The sequence below is a fragment of the Pteropus vampyrus genome, unplaced genomic scaffold (genome assembly GCF_000151845.1).
Source record: "Pteropus vampyrus isolate Shadow unplaced genomic scaffold, Pvam_2.0 Scaffold169, whole genome shotgun sequence".
Taxonomy (NCBI): Eukaryota; Metazoa; Chordata; class Mammalia; order Chiroptera; family Pteropodidae; genus Pteropus; species Pteropus vampyrus.
Window position 1 is genome coordinate 2,754,131 of NW_011888950.1, and position 22,639 is coordinate 2,776,769.

The 22,639-nt window shown below is 37.8% G+C and overlaps 1 protein-coding gene and 1 pseudogene across 1 annotated transcript in view; both read left to right on the forward strand.

Moving 5' to 3' along the window:
* The first annotated feature begins 3,892 nt into the window (after positions 1–3,892).
* ABCA9 (ATP binding cassette subfamily A member 9) overlaps positions 3,893–22,639 on the forward strand; it is a 51,222-nt gene continuing 32,475 nt past the window's right edge. Inside the window, exons 1-6 of the mRNA XM_011370410.2 lie at positions 3,893–4,063; positions 14,316–14,417; positions 16,165–16,372; positions 18,311–18,475; positions 19,603–19,706; positions 20,440–20,666. Of these exons, the coding sequence (XP_011368712.1) occupies positions 14,322–14,417; positions 16,165–16,372; positions 18,311–18,475; positions 19,603–19,706; positions 20,440–20,666 (800 nt within the window). The 5' untranslated portion in view covers positions 3,893–4,063; positions 14,316–14,321. The remainder of the gene's footprint in view (positions 4,064–14,315; positions 14,418–16,164; positions 16,373–18,310; positions 18,476–19,602; positions 19,707–20,439; positions 20,667–22,639) is intronic.
* LOC111745902 lies at positions 14,842–14,960 on the forward strand (annotated as a pseudogene).

Genomic DNA, 22,639 nt, shown 5'->3' on the forward strand with positions numbered 1-22,639 from the left:
GTGTCAAGATGGTATGTAAGTGAAAAGTAAGACAAGGACAATAGATTTCAATTACCTGATAAACTTCCAGGGAAAGAATAGAAAGATTAGAAGGAAGGCAGTATTTGACCAAAGTGTTAGCTGAAAATTTCTCAGAACTTAAAAAACAACAAGTTTTTTGATCGCAAGTGACCACAAAGTGCCATGTAGAACAAAGAAAAAAACAAAAACAAAAGCTACACCAAAGCACATTGTCATGAAATTTCATGTACTTCTGGTTAAAGAAAAAAATCCTAAAATATCCTAGTGGAAAAATAAAATACCTCAAACTAATGAGAATCAAAGTTATATAAGCATTCTTCTCATCAACACTAGAAGTGAGAAGGAAGTAACATTATTTTTAAAGTGAATGCTTTAGGGCACTTTCAGTCAGGGTCAAAAACAAAAACAAAAACCTGGAATAACAGAGTAACAGAAATATAGGTGGAGAAAACGGACAGATTTATTAGTCAGATAATTTATCAGTTATATTAAAATATGCTTGACGTTACAAGTAATCAAAGAAATATATGCTAAGTAATCAAGGTGGTAGTAATTTTTATCAATTTTTCAATCAATTAGGTTAGTAATTATAATTTCCAGTTGGGGCAAGACGACGGAGTGTAATCGCTAGGATTTATTGAGCGCTCACTCATTGCTTGGTACTGCGCTAAATACTATACGTGTATTTTTTTCTTTAATCCCTACACTACTCCCAAATTCTAAATTTTTAAATCCTGAATGACCCTGTTGGAGACTCTGTATCTTACAGGTGAGGAAACTGAGGCTTCCAAGATAGGTCTCTTACCCTTACTAGCAAAGCTAGAAGGGAGTAGAGCTAAGGTTTCAGGGCCAAATATGCTGACACACTTAACTTATAAGGGATGGGATGAAGGCACATACATAGCACATCACGGAAGGAAAATAGGTAGAAATATAGTTTTGTTTTTTTTTACATTGCCAGAGTAACATACGTTCAGATATATTTGTCAACATTTAAGGGCGATCACCAGTAAAATAAAATACCAGAAAGTTCTAACTTTCCAGATGAGAGGAAGAGAAAAGGACTGCGGAAACCTTAAAAAGAAAAAAAGGAACAGAGAAAAAACATGATCAGTGTGGAAATGGAGAAATGAAAGACCACAGGAAAAACTTAATTTAGAAACTATAAAATCAGATGACTGGATGAAGTGGATTGGTTATCCTAGGGACCTACATTCTGTCATGGAAAGTAAAAGATTTGCAGACTAGGTGAAAAAAAGAAAATTATACTGTTTCGAGCAACGTCCTGTATAAGCAGATAATAGAGGTTGTCCAAAATATACCTGAGAAATGCAACTGCAAATAAAAATGTACACATCACACAAAGGATGTTTCAAGTCCCCCCCCACCCCAAAAAATAACAAAACCATAAAACAGAATCAAATAGAATTTATTTGTTATATTTTTAAGGAACAAAGAGCAATTTGGGGGAAGTATCTGATAAAACCTAAATGCAGGCAGTGCAGCTGGGTCTGAGAAAGGATGAGAAGCAAATCTCATCCTTTTCTCATCCAGAAAAATCTCTGGGTACTGAGCAGACATTCTCAGCTTCCCTCTCTACCCGGCTGCTCAGCCACTGTATTCTCTTTACAAATCAGGTGGTTGTGTTTGCATGCACGGTGTCAAAGGCTGCACACAAGCCCCACGGTGCCAAGTACTCGGGGCAGTAGCCAGCAAGGAATCCAAGAGAAATGTTCTAGCCTGATGCAAAGCCCATCGCATGAAATCTACATGGCTGCTGGCACCGGAGAACATTGCTGCAAAATACATGAAGCTAAGGCAAGGAGAATTGTAAATGTGTGCACGTAAAGTGAGAACCATTCAAGGAACAGACATACAGAGAGCATTTATTTGAGCTCATAGACTGATGATGATGGTCATGGTTTTAACCCAGGTTCTGCTACTCACCAGCTGTGTGAATTTAAACTTTCTGGGTCTCATTTTCTCATCTGTAGAATGGGGGTGATTACAATGGAGCCTACCTCATGAGATTGTTATGTAAATGTGTTAATGCTTGAGCGTGACCTGCACACAGTAAGTGCCATCCATGGCTGCTAAGTAAGTACATTACACTGCAAAATCGGTGCCATTCCACTTTTGAAATCCCCCAAAGACTATTTCTTTTTAAATGGCAAGCTGACACTAAAGTTTATCTAGAAGAGCGAAGACATACGACTTCTTTAAGAAAATGCTGACAAAGAAGATTAATGAGGGTGGGCTTGCTTTGCACTAGTGGGGCCGAGTTTATGGGAGAGCAATTCAATATAAAATCACGTATACTCTCAAGACCTACAGGCTTGTTATTTCTGCAACAAGTCCCAGAAAACACATAAGTCTCTCTGTAGGTAACCACTGGGTTTTCGTATGTCCTCTTTTCCATATTGTTAAGAAACATTTTTTAACAGGTAAGAAAGAGCTGCCTTTCTTTTTTTGAGCACTTTACGTAAGTCGAAGACAAGGCAGTTCCAAAACTTCTTGTAATCGTGACGTTTGTCTTTAGCTTGCAGTCAGTACAGCTTGCTGTACACGTGAAGGGAGAGGCCAACATATCGAAGGAAAAGAAAGGGGTCTGGAAACCGATTTAGGGCCAGAACACATGAGCTCTATCATGGATACAAAGTTCTGGGGAAAAAAGTGACTGAAAATATTTTCTAACTTATATATTCCCTGTGAACAAAGCACCGGTGATGTTAGGAAATGTGATGGTTTTGTACGTTCTACAGAAAACAGCAAACAGACAGAAACAATCAGAAGTCTTTCTTTTCTTTCTTTTTTTTTAGGTTTGACCATCTCATGCATTAACGAGTTCAATCTGCTTCTACTCTGTTTGCTGAGCAATTTGTGGACTCGTATAATGAACAAAAGAGGAAACGTGATTGAATGAATATTGAGGGGATGGGACATAGGTAAGGAAGCTTTCACACGATTTGCATGGACGATGGGACACAGATGAGTCTGTTTGATTTAAGAATTGCAGAGCCCACTGTTTCCCCTCCAGTTACATGTTCAGGAAGTAATTATAATGCAGAGGAACTTAGTCTTACTGACTGCAAGCTAAAGACAAACGTCACAATTACAAGAAGTTTTGGAACTGCCTTGTCTTCGACTTACGTAAAGTGCTCAAAAAAAGAAAGGCAGCTCTTTCTTACCTGTTAAAAAATGTTTCTTAACAATATGGAAAAGAGGACATACGAAAACCCAGTGGTTACCTACAGAGAGACTTACGTGTTTTCTGGGACTTGTTGCAGAAATAACAAGCCTGTAGGTCTTGAGAGTATACGTGATTTTTATATTAAATTGCTCTAAAGGTACACCTATTTTGCACCCCGAAAAAGATGCTGTGGTTAGTGGGCATGCCATGCAACTGAGATGCAGATGAAAATTCAGAGTTCATTTTGTCACCCTGAAAAAAACACAGTGTTTCATTGCCATCTTTCTAGATCCGGGTTTTAAGAACTAAATTTCAGTGGAAGGTTTTCAGTTACTTTCCGTCCTCATTGGTATACTTCCAGCTACCTTTTTTTTTTAAATCTCCCCCTAACCCCCACCATGTCTCTCTGTTCTGTTCTTCTCTGAACTGTCTCTTTACTTACCTTTCTTTAAAAAATTATTTTTGAGGGTTAACTCTCCCATTAGGGTCTTGCATGAAAAAACGAATTGAGAAAGACTAAATTCTTTTTGGTTTGATAGTTCCTAATGTTTTGATATGTCCAGCCAGCCATCTGCAACTACACACTCCCTGCTGAGGAATTGGCGGGGAGACAAAGGAACAAAAAACTGTAAAGAAGTCACCATGTGATGTGAGCACAGAGTTTTTGGCAGCCCAGCTGAATTAAGACCATAATCCTTTTCGGAAATCAGTCTAAAACGGAACTATTCACAATAAACAAGAAATTAAAAGCATGATGTAGTAGTGACCCAAAACGAACGTGAATTCTTCTCCGGGACGGGCAGAGACCTGTGGGTGAACTGTTTCTAGATTCTTGTTTCAGCTTTCCTGAGAGTAAGTTAACCTCTAAAATCGTGGTGGTTTTGCATTTGGGAATCTAACATACAACTTCGAACAGAAATGCCAAACCTTTGGACGGAAACTGTGAAATGCAGTAAGTTATTAAGGAGTCGTTTCGGTTTTTGAAATTATCTGAGTGTTTTGTATTGTATAGCTAAAAGATCAGTTGGAGAACTAAGAATTTTGTTGTTGTTGTTTTTACCCCATGACTAAGTATATTTGGACAAATAGCATATATTATCTGATAGGCTATTGGATAAATTTAAAGGAATATAACTTTATGTTGCCTTTTTGTAAGTCTGAGCTATTTGCCAAGTTATTAGAATTACTTATTCTTTGTTCTTTTTCAATTTTACTGCCAAAGGATTTGTAAGCGTTGAGGGGGGAAACACAATTTTCTGAGTTTTGAATTGTTTTAACTGGCTTGAGAATATTTTAACCAAGAAAACTTAGGGCAATACTTTTTTATTGACCATTTTCATCAAACTAAATATATAAGGATTTTTATCTAATTTATTGCACATGTATGTATTCTCTGAATACTAGTAATTCTATCTGATGGGAAGTGACTGGATTTTTATAGCCAAGTTATTATTTCTAGATTTCCTATTCAGAGCAATTTAAGCTAGTTAGATGTTTTGTACTAGTGTGGTAAATAGTATTTTTCTCCTGCTATTTACATCAGGATGTACAGGGGGGAAAGAATCAGTCTTAACAGTTAGAAACAAATAGCCACAATTATGACAATTAGATCATGTTCATTATTCTTCATTCATAAGTGATTTCCAGCATATTCACTAATCCACAGAAAGAAAAAAAGAGTAGGCACACCCAGGCAGCATAGTTAACCCCTTCAGACACCGCGGTTGCCCACGACATTGATTTCCTCCTTTGAAATGTCGCAGTTGGTTTCAGTTCGGTTCTCTGGGCTGTCACAGCCTGCTCTGATGCATTATTATCAAGAGCTCATCCACAAAGCTTCTGAATCCTTTTGTTCATTCCTAGACAATTTTTAAACAAAACGCATGCCCTCCTGTGTCCTATAGATGAGCACATCACAGAAGGAACCTCCAGCAACTATTTCCATCCTAAAGCCCCTGCCATAGACGACATCCGAATTTCCTTCTGTCTTGTTCCCAATCCTCATGTGGTATCAGACTCCTTTCGTGCTCCCGTATTAGTTTTCTGTTGCTGCTGTAACAAATGACCACGCACTTCAAGGCTTAAAATGAAATAGACTTACCGTCTTCCAGTTTGAGGGGTAAGAAGTGTGATGTGGGTCTCACTGGACTAAAATCAAGGTGTTGGCAGGGCTGCGTTCCTTTCTGGAGGAGGTAGGGGAGGATCTATTTTCTTGCCTTTACAGCTTCTAGGGGCTGCCCCTACTCCTTGGCTCATGCCCTTTTCCTCCATCTTCAAAGCCAGCAATGGGTTGAGTCCTTATGACTTCCCATCACTCTGACCTCCTCTTCTGCCTCCCTCTTCCTGTTCTTTTTTTTTTTTTTTTAACCATCAGGGTCCAGTGGACCCTTTTTTCTTTCACTTTTTTTTCCATTTTATTTTATTATTAGTTTCAAGAATACAGTACATTGCTTAGACATGAATATAATTTATGAAACAATCTCCCTGATTACTCTATCTTCCCTCTGGCTCTACACACAGGCATTACATTACTGCTGACTGCACTCCCTATGCCGTGCTCCCCATCCCCATGACCATCTATCAACTACTAATTCGTACTTCTTTAACCCATCACCCTATTCTCCCAGCACCACCCCATCTCTGGCCATCACCAGATTGTCCTCTGTATTCGTGAGTCTGTTTTCGATTAGTTTTTTTTCTCTTAGATTCTGCAGATAAGTGAAATCATATGGCATTTATCTTTCTCTGTCTGACTTATTTCACTCAGCATAATAACCTCTAGGTCCATCTATGTCATTGCAAATGGTAGGATTTCATTTTTTTTAATGGCTGGACAATAGTCCATTGTATATATGAACCATGATTTTTTTATCCAGTCATCCGTTGATGAGCATTTAGGTTGTTTCCATATCTTGGCCATTGTAAATTGTGCTGCCATGAACATAGATATGCATGGATCTTTACGAATTATTGTTTTGGTTTTATTTGGGTAAATACCCAGAAGTGCAATTGCTGGGTCAAAAAGTAGATCCACTTTTAACTTTCTGAGGAAACTCCAGACTGTTTTCCAGAGTGGCTGTACCAATTTGCAGTCCTACCAACAGTGTATGAGGGTTCCCGTCCCTCCATATCCTCACCAATACTTTCTGTTCTTTGGTTTATTAATGATAGCCATTTTGACAGTTGTGAAGTGATATCTCATTGTGGTTCTAATTTGCATTTCTCTGACGATTAGTGACCTCAAGCATCTTTTCATATGTCTATTGGCCATCTGTATTTCCTCTTTGGAGAAATATCTATTCAGGTCTTCTGCTCATTTTTTAATTGCATTGTTTGTTTTTTTGTTGTTGAGTTGTATGAGTTCTTTATATATTATGAATATTAACCTTTTCTCAGATGTATCATATCCAAATATCTTCTCCCATTCAGTAGACTCTCTTTTTGTTTTGTTAATGGTTTCCTTTGCTGTGCAAAATCTTTTTAGTGCAAAAACTTTTTAGTTCGTTTATTTTTTCTTTTGTTTCCCTTGCCCGAGAAGGTATATCTAAAAAGAAATTACTAGTAGCAATATCAGAGAGATTACTGCCTATGGTTTCTTCTAGAAGTTTTATTGTTTCAGGTCTTCCATTGAAGTCTTTAATCTATTTTGAGTCTATTCTTGTATACGGTGTAAGAAGGTAGTCCAGTTCATTTTTCACATGTAGCTGTCCAGTTTTCCCAACACCATTTATCGAAAAGACTGTCTTTACCCCATTATAGATTCTCGCCTCCTTTGTCATATGTTAAATGAGCGTATAGATGTGGATTTATTTCTGCGCTCTCTATTCTGTTCCATTGAGTACTGTATCTGTTTTAACACCAGTACCATGCTGTTTTGATTACTGTAGACTTGTGGTATAGTTTAATATCAGGTAGTGTAATACCTTCAATTTTATTCTTCTTTCTCAACATTGCCATGACTATTCAGGATCTTATATGGTTTCATAGAAATTTTAGGGTTATTCGTTCTAGCTCTCTGAAAAATGCCATTGGTATTTTGATAGGGATTACACTGAATCTACAGATTGCTTTTGGGTAGTATGGCCACTTTAATGATGTTGATTCTTCCTACCCATGAGCACTGTATATGCTTCCATTTATTTGTATCTTCTTCAATTTCTTTTTTTTTTTTTTTTGATGACAATTTTCTGAGAACAGGTCTTTTACCTCCTTGGTTAATTTGAATCCTAAGTATTTTATTATTTTCAATGCTATTGTAAACAAAATTATGTTCTTAATTTCTCTTTCTGGGAGTTCATCATTGGTGTATAAAAATGCAACTGACTTCCAAATATTAATTTTGTATCCTGCTACTGAATTGAATTCATTGGGAAGCTCTTTTTCTCACTTTCTATTTTAATTGAAAGCCTTGCTGGGTAGAGTATTTGCGATGGTAGATTCTTGTTTTTTACAACTTCGAATATTTCTTGCCAGTCTCTTTTGACCTGTGAAGTTTCTGTTAAACACCAGCAGACATTCTCATGAGAGTACCCTTCTAAGTAAGTAGCTGCCTTTCTCTTGCTGCTTTTAAGATTCTCTCTTTGTCTTTGACCTTTGGTATTTTAATTATGTTGTGTCTTGGTGTTGATCTGTTTGAATTCTTCTTGTTTGGGACTTTTTGTGCATCCTGGACTTGTATGTCTAATTCCTTTGCCAGGTAGGGAAGTTTGCTGTCATTGTTTCTTCAAATAGATTCTCAATCCCTTGCTCTCTCTCTTCTCCTTCTGGCACTCCTATGATACAGATATTATTATTTCATGTTGTCCCAGAGGTCTCTTAAATTATCCTCATTTTTTCAAATTCTTTTTTCTTTTTGCTGTTCTAATTAGGTGTTTTCTGCTATTTTGTCTTCCAGTTCAGTGATTTGATCTTCTTCTTTGTCCAATCTACTGTTGAATCCTTCTAGTGTATTCTTCATTTCAGTTACTGTATTCTTCATTTCTGTCTGGGTCTTTTTAATGGTTTCTATGTTATTTTTTATACTTGCTATCTTTCTGTTGAGGTCTCATTGAGCTCATCCATTCTCCCCCTAAGTTCATTGAGCATCCTTATAACCATTATTTTGAATTTTGTCTCTGATAGGTTGCTTGCCTCCATTTCATTTAGCTTATTTTCTGAGTTTTCTTCTGCTGTTTCATTTGTGGCATGTTTCGTTTTCTCATTTTATTAGCCTCTCTGTGTTCATTTATTTCTATGTGTTAGGAAGATTTGTTTCATTTCTCAGCCTAGGCCAGATGGCCTTATGTGGAAGGTGTCCTGTGTGTCCCAGTGGCACAATCTTCCTGATCACCTTTGCCGGGGGCTCTGGATGTGATCTTTGTGTGGGTTGTGTGTGATCTGCTATTGTGGCTAAGCCTTTATTGGTGCTAGTACATCAGTGGATGGGATTAACGCTCAGGCTAATTGTGGGAATTGGCCGCTCCCACTGGGTAAAAGTTACTGTGTAGGGGGCTGATCCCACTGAATGGGATTTGTCCTAGCAGGCTTGTGTACTTGTTGAGACTGCCCTTTGTGTATACCACTTATGGGCCAATCAGGAGTTGCTCTGTTGTGATCTAATGCCAGCCTCCAGGTGCGTTGGTTTTGTGGCCCCTTGGGAGGGGCTCTCCAGTAGGCCTAGGTCAGCCACTGCCTTTGATTGCTTGGGGCTACCTGGTGCAAGCTACAAAGCTATTCTCAGGTGGTTGCTGCCTATGGTGGATCTATAGGTAAATGGAGGAGACAATGCTGTAGGCTGTGGTCCAGTTATCCCCAGTACCAGGGTCTGGGGCGGTTTAGCAGAAGGTCCAGTGCTCCTTAAGGCCTCTGGCTGCCTGTCAGTTGCCCATAAGACTCCGCAACTAGAAGAGACTCTGGTAATACGCATGTTGGTTGGTGCAGGGACCCAGGGAGTCACCTGGATATATTGAACAGATTTCCCACAGCCACTACAGTGTCAGTTTACATGCCAGTGCTGTCTCTGTGGCTCCCTGTACAAGTTTCAGATCACAGCAAGGCCAGTGGCTGCCCACCTCTGGCCTGCAAACATCCGAAATCTGTTCAAGAATTACTGAAGCTTGTGGGCATGGGTTTGTGGCCTGCCACTGAAAGCTTCTCCCAGATGCATGGGCCACACAAAGTGAGTGTTGCTGTTTACTGTTGAATTCATGTCCCAAGGAAAGCACAGGATGGGACTGGGTTGCCTAGGAGCAGGCTCGCCACAAGTAATTTATGGGTTAGGTGGGGTAGCATCTCAGTGAGGTATGGGGCCATCAAGCCTATACAATACCAGATTTGCTGCCAGCTCTGGGACAGCAGGCTCCCATAAAAGTCACATATCACTGTGAGACCTACTGCCATCTGGGATGGGCCCACAAACCCCTGCAATCTGCCCAAGCAATATTGTATCTCGAGCTGTCAGTAGTGATCTGCCCATCACTGTTTTCCTTAAAATTTGCTCAGTGTGCTAGCCGAGGTCTGTTGACTGTGAAGAATGTACCACTCTGGTTAGTGGCAAGGGCAGGACAGCTGCCTGCAAATTGGGTGTGGGCACTTTGTGGATTGGAGGGAGCAGGATCTCAGGGAGACAAAGGCCATCAAGCCAATACAGGCTGTTTTGCTGCAACTTCTGTGTCCATGCGTTCTCACAGTAGTCGCACATTACAGTGAGACCAGCTGCTGTCTGGTGCGGTGCCACGGACCCCTGCGTTCCCCTAAGTGATATTGCAGCTCGTTCAGGCAGCAGTGGTCTGCCCACAACTGGTTTCCCTGAAATGTACTCACCGTGCTAGCCTGAGGTCTGTTGCCTGCACAGGATGCGTGGCCCTGGAAACGGGTAGAGCAGGCCGGGTAGGGCGGGCCACCTCCCCAGGCCAGTGCAGCTTCCGAATTGGCCATGCAGGGGGAGGGATCTGCAGTGGCAAGCTGGAGCCAGTCTGTAGACTGCCCCGTAGGAGGGCCCTCTGACTAAAGCACAATGGCAGCTGACTGTCCAGCCCTCGATCTGGCACCAGGCAATGCTGTCTTTCCCCATATGAATCTTGCTGGAGCCTCTATCCCACTGCCAGTGCCCTAAGTGAGTGTCCACAGGCAAGAGAGCCTGTGCGTGGGCCCTTTAAAGGGGAGTCTTGGATTTCAGTCTCCTTTCGTCTCTCCCTGACAGCCAGAATACGCTCCGATTTTTACAGTCAGATTTTTCGGGAACTCTTATTCCTTGGGCTGGGATCCTGAGCCAAGGAGGCCCCATATGGAGCTAGAACCCCACTCTCTTTCAGGGGGTCCTCTGCGTCTCCGGGTGCAGGTCCAGCCCCATTTGCGACTTTGCCCGGCTTCAGTGTAGTTCCTTTATATTATTGGACATACGTGTTATGATCAACTGAGCTTCAGGTGATTCTCCACGTTGATTATTTTATAATTTGATTATCATTTCAATGCAGATCTGAGAGGAGGCGAACCCCGCTTTTACCTAGTCTACCATCTTGACTCTCCAATCCCTCTCTTCCATTTTTAAGGACCCTTATGATTATATTGGGTCCACCTAGATGATCCGAGATTACCGCCTTACTCCCATCTGCTGTCTTAATTCTCCTTTGCCATGAAATGTAATATATTCACAAATTCCAGGATTAAAATGGGGATACCATTAATTCTGCTAACCATGTTCTCTTCAATTCTCCCTTGCCTTTCAGACTCAGGTAGCAGCAGCAAAGTATTCCCCTGAAATAAACAATGATTAGGCTCAATCTCTGGCAGGTCCCCGTCCACTCTGCCTTGAGAAGGTGATCTTCCCATTAGAGTTGCCTCCTGCATACCAGCAGAGGGCAGCATATTCACGACTTTGCTCCTGCCGGGTGGGTAAGATCAGAATTTTAGGCCTTGAACCTAATGGGCAGGAGCAACCTCACTGGTAAAATAAGGAAAGAGACAGTAGCAACCCTATGATTTCCATCTTTGTTCAATATGGCACCAAAGGAAGATAACACTACCCTGAAACCCCAGATTGTATTGGCCAACTAGCCTGTGCTGTAAGCACCAGCTCAAGCCACTATCCTGGGAACCAATTCCCCCTCTTAGAAGGTTGAGTTTTATTAACTAAGATTAGGTCTTATGTTTTCTTTATCAACTAAGATAAGTCATGGTCGTTCATACTCTATAAGTCTCAGAGTCTTTCTGTTGTCTGCCTGATGGGAAAATAATGAGATGTGACTCTTGCAATGCAATTATGTAGCTCATTCTGGGGATAATACGAGTAATCCTTGGGCTGCACTAAGACGACCATATAAATAATTACATTACACCACCACTATCAGATTGAGTGTCATGTCTGAAATCTGCTGTCTTTGTTAGGTTTGAAGCAGTCAGTTAATGGCTGTTAGCTATGTCCTGAATTCTCGTTGTTATATAGATTCTAGACTAGAATTAGAATGCTCTCTGCAAACAACTCTAAAAAAAGTTACTGATGACTTGGGCCATTGGAAACTGATGTGTGAATCTGTGTGAAGCCCAAAGACTAGTTCTCCCCTCCTGCAAGCCTAAGCGCTTCTGTGGTTGACCAAGGTTGAACCCACAAAAAAGGAGGGAATGGATCATTGTCTTCTGTTGACAACTTTAGAGCAACATGGGTGCCTGCAAATAATTATGCCTATGTTGCCTATAATGCATTTCTAGTTCAAGGACCTCCAAGAACAGGTGTATCTGATTCATGCATCTGTTATCAGTTCAACCCTTATCCCTTTTGCCACCTCCCACCGTGTATCCAGTCATATGCACGGGTGAGTAACAGACATCATGGACCTGAAAATTAGTTGGGGCGTTCTTTTCTATCAGCAATAAAACTGGACCATATACTTTGCAAGAATGAAGGTGTGGTTTGGGGATAAATCATATTCTATTTTTTTTTTTTTTGCTAATAGATAATTCTTCAGTGTTCCTTAGTTTTGTCTATTTTGGTAGATTTTTCAAAAGGAAATTAAGCAACTCAACTTTTCACTTCCACTTTCAAGATATCAGGCTGATTTTTATTCCACTATAAACTGTTTAATCACTCCTGAACTACCCCATCAACTTTATTCCTTATAGAATTTTCTCTTTATTTTTTAATTAAAAATATTTTTGATATTTCTTTGTCATTATATTTGGTACTTAGCCTTTTGGGGAAATAGTCATATCCTCTCACTACCTTGAAAAATTAATTTCCATTGTACTTTTTACAATGTATTTTCTTTAATATACTTTTCTTACAACTGTATTTTCTTCTTTTGAGATATCTCTTTACCAAATACTTTACTATTGACTATTTTTTTCTCTTTATTTTAGTTAATTTTTCCTCTCTGATTTTCAAATGCGTTTGAATTTTCTTTGAAAACTTGGAAGATTACATCTTTTTTCTCTGTATCATGGAAGATATTACGTTCTTTATGTCTTCTGTGGGAGTTTTTGATACAATATTTTCTTTTAATTTCTTTTTATCTTTCTTCTTGAATTTTATTATGTTCACTCAATGGAATATATTAAACTTTCTTCTCTGTGTTATAATGAAATTTTCTTTTTAAAGAAATTTTTTCTCTGCCTCTTGAGAGTCACCTACCTTTCCTAATATTCTAGCATTTGGGGGCTCTTGACAATGATTGCATGAACTGAAGCCTATGGGAAAAAAACCTGACTGGAACACCTCACTGACTGGAGGCTGGTAAAATCTCTGATCTCTCCTGAAGGGAGAAGCAATCTATACCCTCTCTAGATGAATTCCTACAATAGCATGGCACACTGGCTGGCAGCAAGGTCTCCAAGACTTGACCATCTAGGTTGTGCCATGCTTAGCTGTGTTTAGAGAGTCACTTTTCTTCTCTGTGCCTCATTTTCTTCATCTGTAAAATGAGGAGAATAATAATCCCAAAGTCGATTGTGATTAAACTAATTCTTATAAAATACTTAGAACTACTTGACACATAAGAGATCATGATTAAATAGGAATGTTATTTTCTCTCCAGTATCCTATATTCAAACTATTCCGATCTCTCCTTGTTCCAGCCATAATGAACAATATGGAATTCTCTGGCATTTTGTGAGATTTTCTATCTACCTGTTAGGATTTTGTTGCTGTTGGGCTTGTTTGTTTTTTTTTAATGGTTGGCTAGGGATATTTTTGTACTTCACTTATAAAGGGTTGATAATGATCAAGTTAATCGTACTTTTAATTTCGTAGCACACAAAATAATCGGTTCAAACAAAAGTCCTGCCTTTTTTTGTTATTTATTTCCTTAAATTTATAACTCTCGTTTCAGACTCAACTTCCATTCCCATTTTCCACTGCCATAAATAACCTTTTCATTGTACTTGATAGTGATCCTTTACTACCTGGATATTCTTGAAAAATGTGTGTTGCATGTAGTGTTAACATAAATGATATTGTGATGTGACTCAACCTTTTCTTATTTAAAAAAAAAAAGGCACCGTTTTTAAGATATCTTTATGTTGATGAGTGGATACCAATCCATTGCTTCTGAACCCAACACAGTACTCTATGGACTCTATTCATTAAAATTTGTTTTACAACGTGGTGCCACAATAATTCACATTATGAAGAGTATTCCTGTACAAGTCCCCTTGTGGACTCATGTGAAAATTTCCTTGGCATGCATACCCAGGAGCAGAACCAAAGGATGACATAGTAATGAATTAGTAATGAATCACTAAAATGGCTGTGTAAGTCTATACTCACACCAGCAGTATTTAAATTTCCTTGATCCCAGTCAGAAAATCGAACAGTGCCAAGTTGTGGGGATAACTACACTTGAATCTATTAAACTCTCCAATTTTTTTTTCAGTCTGTAGAGGGATAAATATAAATTATTCCTAACAATTTAAGAAATTTTTATTTCCTTCAATACTGAGCCTGAACATTCCTTTATATGCTTTTTCTTTTTTCTTTTCTTTTCTTTTTTTTTTTTTTAAGTTTTTCGGCTCACTTCTTTGCTATGCATGCAATTGGAAACAGCTGTTATGATGTTTCTTTTTGGTTTGATTGCGCAATGTTTTCTATTTCAGAACTTCACATTTCCTTACTTTACTTCCTCGTCTTAAACAGGTCAGAATGAGCAAGCGGCACATTACCGTGGGGCAGCAAACATGGGCCCTCCTCTGCAAGAATTTTCTTAAAAAGTGGAGGATGAAGAGAGAGACTTTGTTGGTACGGTTCTAACTCTATGTGTCCTCATATTTAGAAAAGGAAGAAATGTTTTCTCAGGCAGCTCAAACACTTTATCTTTCTTATTTAATGGTTTCATAGATATTCTAACTCACAGGCTGGATATTTTTTTCATATTCAGGACTTTGCTATTATGTCAAATAAGATTCCTTTAAAATAGATCATTATTATATGTCATACTGGCGGCATTTCTAAAAGAATTCATGTTCAGAACCTCCCTGAAAAATAAAGCCACATCTTTATACTGCAGAGATAACAATTCTTAACATCTAAACTCATTTGAAACTTGTTAAGTTCAGGATCAAAGTCTAAAAAAGAGGCAGAATTTAAGCTAGAATTAATTCAAAGTCTAAAAAAGAGGCAGAATTTAAGCTAGAATTAATTAAGCTTATTAATTAATAAGCTAGTCTATGGCCATGCCACCCTGAACAAGCCCGATCTCATCTGATCTTGGAAGCTAAGCAGGGCCAGGCCTGGTTAGTATTTGGATGGGAGACCACCTACGAATACCAGATGCTGTAGGCATTAAAAAAGAAAAGAAAAGAAAGCCAAAGTTAAAAACAATTCCAAAGACTAACTGTAGTACTTCCATATAATTATACTACAGATATAGACAACGTCAGTTTGAAAGAAATAATAGGCATATAAACAAAGAAAAAGAAAATGTTTTTTGAATTTTTTGCTTTTATTAAGATAGTACTTATTTTCTTCTGATCATGAGAATGATTAGGTATGCTTTGTGTAGAAAATTCAATAAATTCAGAAAAATATAATAAGTTAAAATCACTTATAAAATACTCATAATTCAAGGGTCGATATACTAACATTCAATCTAATGAACATTTTGTGTGTGTGTGCCAATCTTATAAACATTGTGTGTGTGTGTGTGCACTTTCAACAGATTTGTACTGAATGCTCGGATTGGCAGGAATAGGTCTATAAAAATCCCTGCACGAAGTAAGGATTATATAAATATAAATATAAAAATTGGAGTCTACTCTATATAGATGTTTTGCTACCATCCTTCTAATTCTTTTTACATAAACATTATATCTGTTAATTTATCTAACTAGATAAATTATGTATAGATATAGACCAACACATATTGCTATAATAAGCACATATGGTGAATAAAATATATACCTATTTTAAAGGCCATGTGTTTAGAGTTAAAACTAACTAATAAATTATGTTCTTATCACTGGACTTCACATGTGTTCTGTTGCATTTCCAATTCTAGAATATTGTCGCAATGGCAAAGACTTAATTTTTTTTGTTTTTTTTACGAGCAATATTTTGGGACATTATCCTTCTACATACAGGCAGCAGAAGATAAAAATATGACCTTGCTCCTGTTGTTGGAAACTGGTTCTCTATTATATTCCACTTAACACTTCTTTATCATCGTCACTTAGGTTTCAACATAACTGTAAATCATTGGGCCATTCATGAAACAACCCAGCCTTTAAACACTTGCATTAAATTATGATAAATTTAGATTCTCAATTACAGTTGGAATTGATGCTACAACTCTGTCTTGATGAATGATGTGCACTTTTCAAAATGTGCAAATTAAAGGATGAAAGAAAATTGGACATTTAAAAACTGGAGACAAGGGACATGGAATCTAAGCTACATAAGAGAATTATGCTTTAAATTGTTTATGGATGATTAATCTGTAGATAAACAGCTATTGATTTGTTTCATTTTTTTTCTCATTGCTGTGTAGGAATGGTTTTTCTCATTTCTTCTAGTATTATTTACATACCTATTTTCCTCCAATGTACATCAAGATAATGACTTTCCTCAAATGCCTGCCGTGGATCTGGGACGTGTAGATAATTTTAATGATTCTAATTATGTTATTGCCTTTGCACCTGAATCCAAAACAACCCAGGAGATAATGAACAAAGTGGCTTCAGCCCCATTCATGAAAGGTATGTTCTCCGGCGATTCATAGTGATTTCCTTATTTGCAAAATACACAAATTCATTTTGGAATTTCCTTGATAAACTGTGTTGTGTTTAAATTTCTAAATTTAATTAACAGTATTAATGCATATTCCTTTCAAATATCGAAGAGATTTTCTTACTGTTTTTACTAGTCTCCTATTGAGGAAATTTTATGTTAAAAGGCTTAGCCTCTTTATAGTTCATATTCAAATGAGGTAGTCCAAGATTATTCAAATGTATGTTCATGAGAAGATTCTGAAAAGATTGGACGATGGTGACAGTATGGTTTTTTAATCTCTTCAAATACTTAAAAATTGAGAGAGAAATTAGACAGCAAAACCAGGAAACCATGGGCAATATTTACAACAAAATAGGTGATAAGGTGTTTCCTTGAACCCCCAAACACAAGGGAGTAGGAAAGATGCACTAACAACCACAGGCTTGCATGGTGTCTCTCTCCTGGATAGTGAAAAGACAAAGGGAAACAATAGGGTATCTGATGGGCCTGAGAAGAGAATGAGCCCCCTGAAGAAGAGACCAGTAGCCACTGCAAAGCAGAGAGGACCACTCTGAGAACAACTGAAGGCATTTTTAGTAATCGGATTGGTGGTGTAATATTAGAATGCTATTCTCCCGTTGGTATATATGTAAAGTGGGATATACTAAATAAGTAATTATGGAATAGTCTAATTCTCTCACCCCCCGTGTCCTTGAAACACAGGACTCTCAGCATGGGAAGAAAGGAGATCCAGGGATATGGGACAGGAAATTGACAGGATGAAGTATCTTGTCCTTCCAGATAGCTAGGGAGCCATTGAGAATGAGTCGGTTGTGTCAAAAGGACTCAGCAGCCAATGTAAAAAGATTGCCACCGGTCAAAGTTGGCATATGTGGAATTTCAACACGAATATTAAGTGCATAATTTAAAACTCATCCTATGTATAATCAAATCCATGCTTTCATAATGATATTGGAAGAAAAAAATGCTTGCCTTTGGAAGATGATAAGAAATCAGTTCTTGTGAAAATGTGTAAGTGGTGGAGGGGGGAATACCAGCATTTATCCTATATAAACTGTACTATTGAATAACTAACTAAACAAGGAATGAAAAGTACTGCTTTATAAATATTTTCTACTAATAAATGAGAAACAAATAATGGAAATAGAACATCACCATTTTAAAACTCCTAGTAAATTAATGGATCCAGACACTGAGTGTCAATGGCTGCTAATATCTCGAAAAGTGAGACGATCAGAAATTATGACACCCGAAGAAAGAATACACCACCACCTGTAGTCTTGCCAAAAGGATTGGAATCTGATTAAACCCCTGGACCCAGCTGGCAGGAAATACAGAGGACAATGGAACACGCTGAATTGTACCAGGAGTGTGTATTCACCAGAATCCAGACTGTGTGTTAAATGGCCTGGGTTTGGTCAGTAAGAGTCATTCATATTTTAGAATAAACAAAGTCTCTTGAGAAAACACTCCCCAAATTTAACAATTTTCTGCTGTCTTTGGAGTTCGGCCACACTGACACTGTCATCAAATGGAAATATAATTATACTATCTACTTATAATTGTAGTGTATTTCAACTTTAAGACAGGGTTGTGTGTAAATGAGTTTAAATGTACACATTGATATTGTTATTATCCCAGATTCGTTGTGCTTTAAATTATTGATTAAATAGTTTATTTGGAAAGGCACAATCTAGTTGTGATAAAAGTGACTGCCATGTGACACTTCCGATTTTGTCTAGAGGGTTAGAATCCTCAAGTGTGAATCTCTTATTTAAGACCAGCACTGCCTTCAGTGAAGAAGCAACTTTAACATAAAATAGCTTTAACATCATCGAATGCATTATGCTGTCTGTGGTCCACATAGAAATCTTATGTAACTATTCTCTTCTTGCGTGTGACAGGAAGAACAATCATGGGGTGGCCTGATGAAAAGAGCATGAATAAATTGGATTTAAACTATTCTATGGATGCAGTGAGAGTCATCTTTAATGATAATTTCTCTTATCATTTGAAGTTCTTCTGGGGCGGTAGAATCCCCAAGATGAAGGAACACAGAGATCATTCAGGTAACTTCTCTATTAGAAAAAAATATTTTTGCTATTATGTCATCAGCCACAAGGGAGCGTATGTGACAGCAGAAGCATACACGATGTATATGTTTTAATTTCTACACATAATGAGATCCATTCTTATTAAATAAAGCCTATGCTCTTAAGTATATTGTGTTATTAAGAAATTATATTTGCTGGTACAGTCCTGCCCCACTTACTGACGGGGAAATGTTCTGAGAAATAGATCATTCAGTGATTCTGTCATATGAACATCATAGACTGCATGTACATACACGAGCAAGGTCTAGCCTACTGCACACCTAGGCTATGTGGTAGAGGCCACTGCTCCTAGACTACACACCTGTACAGCATGTTACTGGACAAAACGACACAAGATCAAATGAAGCACAAGAGAAAACGATGCAATCGAGAGACCTGTAAACATGAGATGCATGAGGCTGCTGCCAGAGTAACATGAAATACTGTCTCACAGCAAAAATTGTTTAATATGAGTAGAAAGCGTACACTCTAAAATAATGATAAACTGTACAGTAAACACATAAACTAGTAATATGCTCGTTACTGTCATTATCAAGTATTGTGTATTGTCCATAACTGTATATGCTGTACTTTTATATAACTGGCAGTGCAGTAGGGTTATTTACACCAGCATCACCACAAACACTGGAGAAATGCATTGCACTACAATGTTATGATGGCTACGTGTCCCTAGGCAATGGGAATTTTTCAGGTCCATTACCTGTGTCCCATCATTGACTCAACCTTCCTTATGCAATGCGTGACTGTATTCCTGCATCACTCCTAAATGAAACCTCAGGGAAGCCTCTTGCTCAACAATTCCCAAGCATTTTAAAAAATTTAGTGCTTTTTTGGCACAAGCAACAGAAGAGCAAAGCTCAACAAAAATATTCTTGGCTAATGGAAAGAATAAGATTGAATGAAAAATTATTGAGAACTGATCTCAGGTGAGGTGTGCTCTGCAAACCTCACCCGAAAAGCCTTACCATACACTATATTACTGTGGACTTGGAGTGCATTTTGGAACATTTGAAATTTTCATTTTTCCTATAACCGGGATTGTTCCATTTGTCATAATTGTTTATGTTCTTCTCTTCCTAAAGCTCATTGTCAAACAGTGGATGAGAAAGTCACGTGTGAAGGTTCAGTGTTCTGGAAGAAAGGATTTATAGCTTTTCAAGCTGCCATCAATGCCGCTATCATAGAAGTGAGTATTAAGGGAACAAATTCATCATAAATTAAATTTTGATGGAAGATTATATAATGGATTGTCCTGTGTTACATTTAATTAAGTTATTCGTTTAATTTATTTGGCACAATGTACTGAACAACTGCTATGCAGTCATGAGCCACTTATGCACTATGATATTATGATGGCTACAATGTCACTAGGCAATAGGATTTTTTCAGTTCCATTATCATCTTATGGGACCACTGTCATGTATGCAGTCTGTCATTGACCAAAATGTTACTGTGTGGCACATGACTGTATTTAAACCATTACACTAAGCATAGGGGATCAAGAAATAGGTAGAATACAGGTTCTTTTCTTCAGGGATACTGGATAGTGCGGGGAGAGTGATGGATATATAGTCATAATAAGAGTTTAGGTTCCATCATGGAATTGTAAATGGCGTGCTAGGCAAACAATGAAGCAGAACGTACACTGATGAGAAATATCGGAGAAGACCTACTCGCTGAAGTGACACTTCAGCTGAGACTTCAAGGTCGAGTAGAATTCCGTCCAGTGACGTTGGTAAGCAGGGATGTTCTAAGGAGTCGAGACAAAAACCCGAGTGTGCCAGGAACTACGAGGGGACAGGTCATGACAGGCAATGATATCTAAATGTGGAATGCATGTGATTTCTTACACTTGAGAAAAAAACATGTGAGGTTATAATTAGCTTAATCATAATTTGTTCATCAATCTTTTCCTTTAGATCACAACAAACCATTCAGTGATGGAAGAGCTCATGTCAGTCACTGGCATAAATATGAAGATATTGCCTTTCATTGCCCAAGAAGGCATTACGACCGATTTTTTCATTTTCTTCTGCATTATTTCTTTTTCTACATTCATATACTATGTATCCGTTAATGTTACACAAGAAAGACAATACATGAAGTCGTTGATGACAATGATGGGACTTCGAGAGTCAGCATTCTGGTAAATCACATGGCCACCATCTGTCACGTAGCGTACGTCAACAGAGCTAGTTGGCTGGACCCCCGAGACCTGTAAAGTATCCTATCATAAAGTCTGCATTACAAATGATTGAGGTAGATAGACTCATAGGCTTGGTAAATGAAACTTTTCATACTTCATCAAATTAAAGAAAGTCTAATTCTATAGAGTGCTGATACCCAAATCACTAACCGATACAAAGAATGACTGCCAGTCACTAATGACCATATATGGGTGACTACACACACACACACACACACACACACATGCGTGTGTGTATATGTATAAATTTGAGGTTTCTAATATTTGATGATGTATGTCTCAGGTATTTTATTAGAACGGATGATTGGTTGTGACTTCACGGTGAATGAATTATTACTTTTAAGACACTGAAGAAAAGGAACCCCCATGTGCTCTTTAAGCCCCGAGCTTTCTTTAGCGGAGTTTGCGTAGCAAAATGGTAAAAACCCAGGCTGGGAGGCAGGAAGCCATGGGTCACTTGGAACAAGTTACTTAATCTCTCTAAACCTCAGTTTCCTTTTCCATAAAACATTGATAGTAAATGTCTATTTCTTATTGGTCATGAGGATGAAAGCAGAAAAGGTACTTAAGTGACGTGCATGGCGCTTAAGAAAAGTTAAACACTCGGTATGAGGTAGCACTCCGCATGGGGGTGTAGCACAACCTGAGACACGCAGCTGAGGAAACCAAGGATTGAATTCCAGTTGGCAACAATTTTTTTTTAACGAGTTTCGCCAAAAGATGTTTTTGAGACATATAGCAGTAAAAGCGTAAGTTCTAGAGCGAAGAAGCAGTAGTTTAAATTTGCCTTTTACATACTGTGGTAGTCTCATGTTAAACAAGATTTGTAGAATATATAGAATAGTTCTAGACATATGTCACATGGTCTATAAGAGAACTTTAGATAACGTCGAGTAGGAAGACCACGCATTTTTAACGCTGCCAATTTACACCAAATTTATTTATTTTTCCTCCATGAATGTTCAATAAACTGAGTGCAGAAGTAGCGAAAATGGATTGCTGGTTTGGTCTAGAATGGGAGATTTTTTTCTGGTGCCCCTTTTTGTATTAAAATTGCATAATTCAATACTGAAGGAAATTTTGGTCACTATAATTTTAAAAATCATGGAAATCTTTGAGTCAGAGAAAAAATAACCAATATGATTAAAAAGAGAGAGAGAGAAATCAAACAAATCCAATAAGGAAATGTTAAAAAAAAAAAAAAGTCATAACTTTTCCCCAATAAGAAAAGGCTGTGACATTCTGGTTGTGTGGCCTATAAATGAAATTAAGGAGAGGTTTATAGAATGCAGACAGATGAACAATTTCAGATGAGCAGAAATATTTGTATAAAGGGAATCATCACTATTAGGCAAGACTTTTCAAAATATGATGGCATTTTCTACTTTGACTAAAACTAACAGTTCATTACGGACCTATTATGGAGTAGTTACCATATTAAACCCATTTTATACAAGATTTTATTTAATTCTCTTATTATTTTTCAGTAAAGGGTAAGGAAGTTTAAAGAGATTAAGTAACTACCTTTCAGGATCATATAGTTACAGTGTAGTAGAGAAAACTTGAACCTACATCTGTCTGATTGGATAGTTTATCGTCTTTTCCCTATAAAAAACTTTCTTCCTCTTTCTTTCGCATTGATAGCAAGGATTAACATATCTTCATATCCATCTATATATCTATAACTATGTCCTAGGTCTATGTGTATATCTATCTCTATATCTAATCTATATCTAATTGTCTATATCAGAGGTTGGCAATCATTTATTTTTTACAATCTGTAAACTAGAAATGGCTTGTACATTTTTAAATGCTTGAAAAAAATCAAAAGAACAATAATATTTTATGGCACACAAAAATTTACATAAAATTCAAATTTCAGTGTCAACAAATCATTATTGGAACCCAGCCAT